Source organism: Centruroides sculpturatus, unplaced genomic scaffold, assembly GCF_000671375.1.
Source record: "Centruroides sculpturatus isolate CEXI.00-Female unplaced genomic scaffold, Cexi_2.0 scaffold61, whole genome shotgun sequence".
Taxonomy (NCBI): Eukaryota; Metazoa; Arthropoda; class Arachnida; order Scorpiones; family Buthidae; genus Centruroides; species Centruroides sculpturatus.
Window position 1 is genome coordinate 755,156 of NW_019384572.1, and position 10,002 is coordinate 765,157.

The 10,002-nt window shown below is 28.6% G+C and overlaps 1 protein-coding gene across 2 annotated transcripts in view; it reads left to right on the top strand.

Annotated features, from left to right (window-relative positions):
- Positions 1-10,002, top strand: part of LOC111624217 — a 32,269-nt gene that overhangs the window by 20,498 nt on the left and 1,769 nt on the right. Inside the window, exons 5-6 of one of the 2 annotated variants that reach the window (XM_023367029.1) lie at positions 4,059-4,144; positions 4,235-5,997. In XM_023367029.1, coding sequence (XP_023222797.1) covers positions 4,059-4,144; positions 4,235-4,249 — 101 coding nt within the window. In that variant the 3' untranslated portion in view covers positions 4,250-5,997. Of the gene's footprint in view, positions 1-4,058; positions 4,145-4,234; positions 5,998-10,002 lie in introns of those variants that run through there. The other variant, XM_023367030.1, reaches the window with a different exon arrangement.

Below are 10,002 nucleotides of genomic sequence, written 5' to 3' on the forward strand. Positions count from 1 at the left end.
ACTACTACTACTACTACTACTACTACTACTACTACTACTACTACTACTACTACTACTACTACTACTACTACTACTACTACTACTACTACTACTACTACTACTACTACTACTACTACTACTACTACTACTACTACTACATATTATAACTATTTCCTTCTCCCTTACTGGAGTGATTTTTAATGTAATTGTTTTTGATCTTTAACTGTTAGTTTTTGTGTGGTATTTTGTATATTTCAGATTGTTCTTCTCTCCTTAGTTTGCCTTTATCATTTCTTAGTAAGTTGTAAATATCAGAGATTGTTTTGTACACTATCTTCATGTTTTTGTAAGTTGCCATTTAATTTATAATTCATCCCAAACATTTGTTGTGTGTAAATTTATTGATTTTTTTTAGAGTTTTTCTCTTTGTTTTCTTCCTAACTCCTAATGAGCCCTTCTATTGTGGATGTTTTACATTCTAATGTTATTGCAATTTCTTTTGTCCTATTAATTTCTTTTAATTGGTCCTGTGTATTGAAACAATACAAAAAGCTCTTTTAATAAGTTTTCTGAATGCTGAAAGTCTATATTTGTAAGGGTCATGGACCATGATGGGATGTACAGAGGAGCATAAATTGGTTTGCTGTATACACCCATATATATATTACCTGATGTCAATGTCTGAGAAGTGAAGGCAAATATTGCTCTCTTATACAGTTTTAGGTTCAAACCATCCTTATTGTTGTTGTTCATACTCAGAAAATTCTGAACTTTCCAGTTATTCCTCCAAATTAAGAATACATCATTCACATACATTTTATAGAATATGATGTCTTCTGTAAAATATCTAAGGATATCTTTCTTGAGCTTACATAAAAATTTTGACATAGGATTTTCCATTGGGAACTCTTTCTTTTGTATATAAGGCTTGCTGTTGAGTCTAAAAAATGATTGCAAACTAACTGTGACTAAGTCATTCATCTCATTTTGGTAAGCAAATAATTCAGTTTTATGTTGGATCATGAATTCAATAACTGCATCAAAACATGATTCTAATTTAATTGATGGATACAAATTTTCAAAATTCAGTGGCTGGAAAACTGCAATACTATATACAGCCACCAATACTGAAATTTATTATAGAAAAATTAATTTTATTTTATTTAATACATTTTGTTTATTTAATTTAAATAATTTTGAAAATGTCTCAGAAAAAATTTTACTATAAAAGAAAATCCCGTTATATTTTCCTAAATATTGAATTAACACCTTAAGTTCCCAGCAATTTTTTATATTAATGTAATTAAACATAAAAAATACTTAAAACTGAAAAAAACGAAAGAAATGCATTAATTTTGAAGAAAAAGCTTCAAACTTTATTTTCCTTTGTCTCGCCTTTCTGAGAAATTTGACACCAATGAGTCATTGTTTACATAGCTGGATGACCTTGAACACAGCTGGAGTCTGATTTCCCGGGACATTCTCATAGAAGTCTCGGGAGGACAAGGGTTTGTAGTAGGGTGAGTTCTAGCTGGCTGTATATTTTTAAATATTTTAAAAAAATTCAAATTTTAATTGTGACTTCCGACCCCCCTGACTTAATTAAACGTGTATATAATAAAATCTATTAATTAAAAAAATTAAAAAACTATTGGAGGTGGTTTTTGACATCAGAAAGCAGCTTTAAATAACTTTACTGAAGGAAAATCCGTGCACTACAACGATTAATTAATTTTGATAAAAAATCCCACTAAAAAACAATTAAGCCTTAATCGAGCCTTATCAAAGGCTAATTAAAATTGCGATAAAAATTTTTTGCGCGGGTAAAAATTTTTGAAAAAATTTGGAGACTTAAAAAACATTTCAAAAATTCAAAAAAAAAAAAAATTGGGGGGAAAGGACTGAGTTTTATGTAACGTTATGTAACATGCCCAAGTTAACTCGGGCGAAGAACTAAAGGGAATTAAGTAGAAATTGTCATTTGTTGTTGTTGTTATTATTAATAATCCTGAAAATTTGATTTATTAGTTTTCTCATACAAGTGAAACTTCTCAATGACGAATCAAACTTTTGAGGAATCAAAAACTGTGTTATTAGAAAAAATTAATAAAAAATTGAATTTGTATACATAAATTGTAGACTTTAAAATTTTAAATAATTTAACATTAATGCTGATAATTATAATTTTTGCTAAGAAAATATTTATAATGATATTTCTTGTGCAACAAAGAAGATGCATTTTAATAAACCTTACATTCATACTACTGTAAAATAATCTAACATTGTTGACTGCTTTTTACATACTTTTACTAATTTAACTTTAAGTTAATTTTCCAATTCTAATACAAGTTTTCACTGTCACTATTATGCAAGAAATCCTATATTTTCTATGTAAAAACTAATAGCTTCCTTATTAGTCAACATATCATTCATTGTAGGATCATTATCATTACTTTCTGACTGTTTACTGTGCCAGTTCTAGTAATAGAAGATCTCTGCTGTCTGTTAATGATTCTATTGGAGTGTACACATTCATTATTTGTAATGTCCATTTTTCAGAAGTAAAATGTATGCATAATTTTGTGTATCTCTGCTGGAGAATTGTAAATTGTCTGTTATTGGAAAGTGTTTGATGAAGTTTCACTCTAATAGAATTTTTATTTTATTAAAAATTTTAAAATTTATATTATGAAGTTTTTAAATTTAACAAAATAAATTTCAAAATGTCTGTAAAAAACTAATGAGCTGACAGTTTTTATAACTTATATCTTATAGTACAACTTATAGGGAAATATTTTATTTATACTAAATGTCTACCAACTAGCTTCTTATATTTTTTTTTATTAATTAGTTCTCAATTACTGTTATATTCCAGTTATTTTAGGGGTTATCACACAAAGAGACTTGAGACGATTATTGTAAAACTATCCAATATAATATACAGCATTCAACTCTGACATCTAAAATTCATTCTAGCACTTTTTACTTGCCCTCTTCAGTCAGATTTCTTATCTGAGTTTTACACAATAAACCCAGGTTTAATATAACATCATGACTACATATCTAAACACATATATATTTTATATTTATAGACTATGGTTCACTGTCGACAGTTATCCACTATTAAACAGTATTCTTAGAAATATACTGTTTATGTAGTAGTGGATAATTGTTAGGGAGTCAAACCACTTTAACTTTGGAAGACAGAAAGTCTCCCTATTGCTTGCTGCAGCCAATCAGTGTGCATAGATTTATCACATAAGTACAGCTGTTGTTTACAACACCAAAATAAAAATGGAGGATAGTCATTCATTGACAGTTGACAGCACACAATGTTTAATTTAATTAATTCAATTGTAAGAACCAATTTATGGTATAACCACACTATTAAAGAATATCATGACAAGATACTCAAAGAAACATGCTTTTGTGCTGTTAGTGAAAATTTATGATTACCAGGTAGAAATGTCAATCATTTGATTCTTGCAACTTGTCTCCTCATGTGTCTGAATATCGGCAAATATCAACAGGTTTTTGTTACTCTGAGATATGTCTCCGGGCAAGAAATTGCCTAGTGTGTCACAGCCTTAACAAACTTTCTGTGAATTGCCTATTCTCCCAAACTTTATCTGAAGAATGATCAAATTTTTTTTATCATACTGAGTACTTTGATTTAAAATACCAAGAATTATTTCAAACATATTATGGTCTTAATCAGATATTGCACCCAAAGAGTTTTATCTTGTTTAATAAACAGTTTTATTACACCAAAAATGAGTCATCCTTCAACCAATGAACCATACATACCTACGTTCATGATCCTTCAACTTGTGTTATTGAGTTATGGCCTTTTCAGGTTAAAATTTAAATTTGAATGCATTGCATTTCAATATCTCAGCTGTGACAGGAAGTCATGTGTCCTCAAAAAATTTTTAAAAGTATTTAAATGTCAGTGATATTATAATTGAACAAGAGGATTTTTTAATTTATAAATTTCTAGTATTTTAACTAAACTTGATCATATGCTATCATAAATTATTATATTTGTTTTCAATTAAGTTAATTTCATTTTTTTTAAGATGATTTAATGAAGAAAGTGGAAACTTCTTTGAAAAAGCTTAAAAAATCTGTTACTTACTTACTTACAGGATATAATCCTTCTTGGGTAAGTGTTGTTTATCAAAATAAGTTTATTTTTCATATAAATATAAAAATAGTTACATATTGTATATTTAACTCATTATTTCATATACAGATTTACACCAATTGACAATGCTGGTTTCAAATTTTCTCTCAAAAAGGCTCAAAAAATTTTTTCCACAATGTTGTTGAATATTTTTTTGTAACTGCTAAAAGCAAATATTTTTTTCATACTTTGTGACAATACTAATAGTGCTAGTAGCAACTAAACCAAATGATAGCTGTAATTAATCTGATTATTTTTGCTACTAACCTAGTAACAAAAAATAGCCTGATTAATTACAGCGATTGTTTGGTTTAGTATTAATACATTGGGCTTTGGGATGTAGATATCTATACAGTATGTACGTATATATGTATATATAGCTAGTAGCAACTTTGCTTTAATGGAGATTCTAAGCATTATTGGTTTGTTTATTGTTCATATGATATTTCACCATTTTAAAGTGAAATTATTGTGTAATAATAGAAAAAGAATAGTCATGTCGAATAATAGCAAATTAGTGAATCCAACCAAATGTCTGAGTTGTGAAATGGGCCCTGATTAAGAGCAAAGGAGGAGTGAAGCTGTAGCATCTTGTTATGAAATTCTCAATAAGAAGAAGACATGGTTAATGACTTTGGATTCATATTTTATGAAGGTGTATAATCCTCAGCCTAGCTTCCAGAACTATTAATTTAGCTATAACCATACTTGGTTACTTATTGTGCTAGCTGGAGACAATTCAGTGTGAACAGCTTATAACGCTTACCCCAGCATGGTGTATATATGCAAATATCAACAGCTAAAGGCAAGGATTGGGCAAAAGTCTGGGTAGTGTAACTGGTAGTACAACTCACAGTAAGCAGGAGTTTCAGGTTCAAATCCCATTTCAGGCCAATTTTTTTTTCTAGAATTTTCTAAATTAATTATTAAGATATTAATTTAATTACAGTTATTAAATTTAACAAGAGATGGTACCTAATGCCTACCTCTAGTCAAATTAGTTAGAATTTGATTATTAATAGTAGGAGGAATATAACCCAATATAATCCTGTGATTATTTGGCTTTAATATATAACTATCAGGTTATATTAGATTTTAATACCATATTTTTGCATAATGACCAGCACGTTGCATGTAAACGGGGGGCCAGCATGCCAGTTAAACTGCGACTAAAATATAAAAATTAATCAGATCTAACAAAACTAGTTGTTAAACAAATGTTTAAAAAAATTCCTTCAAGTAGAGTAATATAATATCATTGTAATTGTAGTAGTAGTAGTAGATAGTTAGTGTGGACTACACAGACCATTCACCATAACCTTAAAAATAACACCCTCTTCTCAAATTTTACACAAAGCTGCTGTTAATCCATGTAAATTGAGATACTTTATCCAAAGTTTCTTAAATTTAATATGTTGATTTTTGCATTTTCTAATAGAATTATCATAAAATAAACATAAAAAAAGCACTTTTGGAATTTACAAGTATTTTATGTCATCAGAAAGAAGACAAAATGAAGAAATTAAATGTAGTAATATAAATGTAGTTTTTGATGTAATGCTTGACAGTTTCAGTTTTAGAATAAAAATGTATTTGTTTTTATCTGATGTAACTTGATTTTTATAATGCACCCTCTAAAGAGGGATGTATAACCTCACATAGAGCAGTATGTCAGCATTTCCCTGGGATAAACTGGCATGCTGATTTTTAACATATGGAAATATCTGATTTCCTGGTCTCTCCGGATAGACCGACATGCCAAACAATCCACAAAAATACAATATATGTATATAGATATACATATTCTTCCAAGAAGAAAAGTTAAACTTTATATACAATAATTCTTATATACAATAATTCTTATGAATTAAAGATCCTAATCGTCACCTCAATATACTAGAAATCTTTTCCTCAACTCTCAACATACATATCAACAGTTAATGTGATTGTAGCTGACTGACATTTTTACAGTGGATAAGCATTGTATTGACTGAAAGTCTGTGTTCACTGAACATATCAACTGATTTGACACCATAAATTCAATTACAGTTCAATAACAAAAAAATATACTAGGACATCGTGCTAGCCAATGGAGAGGTTGTAAAGTACTATATTATTTTTCCAACTTTCTACAACGATTATCAACATGACTGTGTGCCGGAAATAGCCGTTCCCTAATGGGTACTTTACACGGATTTGCATTAGTGTGCCAGGCCTGGACTTTATTTAATTCGGTCCATGCTTAATGACCACGTTAGTCAAAAACAATCCAATATTTAATAAAATTTCCAGTAATAACTATACAAAATTTAGTAAAAATTAAATAACAATGTATTCAATGAAAATCAGTAAGAATCAACCCGACAAAACTCAAATCAATTTATTTTCTAACTTAAATTTATTTCCCTTTGGAACTCAATAAAAATCAAAGATTTAACTTATATACAATAATTCTTATGAATTAAAGATCCTAATCGTCACCTCAATATACTAGAAATCTTTTCCTCAACTCTCAAGACTTTCTCTAATCTTCGATCCACAAATCGAATAACTTCAAAATCGCCTTGGAACTACTTTATCCTATCGGACACCTCTCTTCTGTTTGCTGCTACAAAGCTCACCACGCTCATTGCTAACAGAAGCTCACCTCATCCATCTTCACTTGAGGTTCGGTCTTTATACTGCGAAGTGACATTACAATTCTGAGAGCAATCACTCCCCTCATTTACATACTTATTTGCTAACAATAAACTTTTTCTATTTGTCTGGCAGCCTATTTTCCGATAATGCTCGCTAACCTTTTACATTATTCTTTTTGACAATTTTTGAGATGTTTTTATTTTTTAAGGTTTAGCAAGTCCCTAAGTTGTGCTTGTGGGGTCTCCCCCCCTTTTCTCGGTGCGGACTTACTTTTTTCCACTCAGGAGCGCAAGTGTGCGCGAGTTTTTCCTATGGCGCTTTTCTCTCGTCGGTGAGTCGGTTTCTCTTCTATTTTTAAGTTTCTAAGGTGAATGGTGAGGGAACCTTTGTCCTTACAAAACATAAGCCCTAAACAAAAATATAATAAAAAGCAAAAATAAAAGTAAATAAAAACAATGCTCGGACTTGGTTCCTTACCAGGTGATCTTTGTAATCTGTTGGTCACAGGAAAAACTATTTGCATAAAACCACTGAACACTGGTAGTTGATTGTGAGTTCATGCCTGGCCAATGGGTTGACTATGTAGAGTTTTCCAAGTTTTATTCATGTTAGTAACATCTAAATAGGGGGCCAGTTTCCCATAAAAGACCTCCCGAGAAGCATTCTCCTTTGGTAGATTGCCCATGTGTTGTATTGCCATATTTGAGTAAAACTAAAAGCAATCAATGCCAATTGCTTTGTTCTTGTGCTTTTTTTTTTTTTTTTTGCATCTATTTTCTGTTAGATGCATACGATGCTGTTTTTTTTTTTTTTACCCCTAAATTCTATCAGGCATGCTCAAGGAGCACAGATATTGTAACTTTGACCCCACTTTATATCGATAACGAAATCTTTTTTGACCCCTGTTTTACACATTTACATTTATTTCATTTCTAGATTCTTCACAATCGGCAAATGTTTGGCAATTGGAAAATGGCAAAGTTTTATCAAAATCAACCAAATTTTGAGAACACTCAAATCAATAAGCCCCATAGATGACATATTAGCAACCTTGGGAAACAACCTTATATCTTGAAAACAAAGTCATGGATCCCACTTTTTATAACATTTTTGGATTTCTCATTGCAATTAATGAAAAATAGCAAAATTTAATCAAAATCTATCAAACAGATTTTGAGAATGAACACAATTCTGTAAATTCTTCTTTAACTGCACTTAATTAATATTCAAGCAACAACACACAAAAACCTTTATAATGCACCCTTTTAATTCAAAAATTACTAACGTTTTCGGCCATTTTGAAAGGCCTTCATCAGGAACAGAACAATTGAATGATTCTGATTTCAAAACTGATATTTGTTCTGGAACTTTCAAAATGGCTGAAAACGTTAGTAATTTTTGAATTAAAAGGCTGCATTATAAGGGTTTTTGTGTGTTGATGCTTGAGTACCACGTAGAAGAGGCTTTGCTAACTCTCTGCCTCAAGTATAGTTACTGACAACAAAAACATTAACTTTTTCAAATTAGATCAGGCTATATTATTGCTGCTATTAATAACTATTATAATAATAAATATTATGTTGTGTTTGGCTTTAATATTACTATCAGGCTTACAGATGTTTTCATTTGTATTAACTTTTTCTAAACAATATAAATAAAATGAAAATTCTGATTTTTTAAAATAACATTATTGTATTAAACAATGCATTTTAGATCTCTTGACTTTCTTACAGCTTTTTCAATGCAGTTAAGACAAGATATTTCATTTTAAGGAATAAAAATTTGCATAAAAATTTATGATCATTTACAAATTAATGCTAACAGATTTTGTTAACAAGTACATCATATATCAGTTTATCCAGATTATATCATGTGTCAATGATGTATATCAAAATTATTGTTCATCAATTTATTCTAGCATATTCTAATGTTAAAATGAATGAATTAAATTATCAATACAAATAAGTAATGCTAAAATTTGAATTATGAGAAATATATTTTGAAAAATTAAATCAATATTTTGATATATTGATTTTAATTTTTGTTAAATTATGATTAAGTTTAATCAATGAAAACATTTTATGCATACAGATAATTTTAAATATTAATTACTCATGTATTTATTTATTCATAAATGGGCATTTAACATTAGCAATAGCATTTATATTTGTATTGAAGCCATTGCTGTAATGCTATATTAAAAGATCATTTATTGTTTTGTTTATTTACAGAAACATTGCAAATCATTTGATTTTCAAATATATTTTAATGTAGAAATGTAAAAAGGTGAATCACAANTAGAAAATTATAACATTTAATATTAAAATATTTTTTAGATATTAATTAAAACAAAACAGAGCATCCAAATATTTTGAAATGGATTTCAACAAAAAATGTATAATCTAAAATAATCTGAATCAGAAAAATTTGTATCATACTTTTTAATCCAATGGTATTTTAATATTAATATTTAGCATATTCAATTGTCTATTGTGAAGCTTTTATATATGTAGAACTTAAATATTCCATTATAGAAATATATTTACCAAACTTTTGAAAAATGTTGTACAATCAAATAAATATTAAATTATAAAAATGTGTGTGTAAATAGACAATAATAATTATATAAATGCAAAAGGTAAAAGGTATTTAACCTTTTAATGCTCAACAAATTCCAAATCAAATTTTAGAAATGTCTAAATTAAAAGTTAATTATTTGTAATTATTAAATTTAATACGAACTAGAAGCATAATTGCCTACCTCTAGTCAAATTAATCAATTTATAATATTTAATTATAGCCTTTACATAGCCCAAGAATTTGGCATATTGTTTGGCATGTTTATCAGACATATTATCTGTGATTTTTTTTTTTTTTTTCCTGCAAATTGAATTCGCATTCCAGATTGGTTCATTCCGTGCTAGAAAAAAAGATGAAGATTCATGCTCCTTAACAATGTATATTGTATCATTTTCTTTGAATAAATGTTATGCATAAAATGTTTGAGTTTTGTGCAACAAATTTAAAAACAGAGAATGTTTTTAAACTTCTTGCACAGAACTGTTCGTAGAATCTCAGCATTTGTAAAACCTGATGAAGACTGAATATTAAGGTTGAAAATATTTGTTATTTCAATTAAATAATTTTACTGGATATTCAAAGGTTTTGTGAGTTATTGAAATGAAATAATACCATAT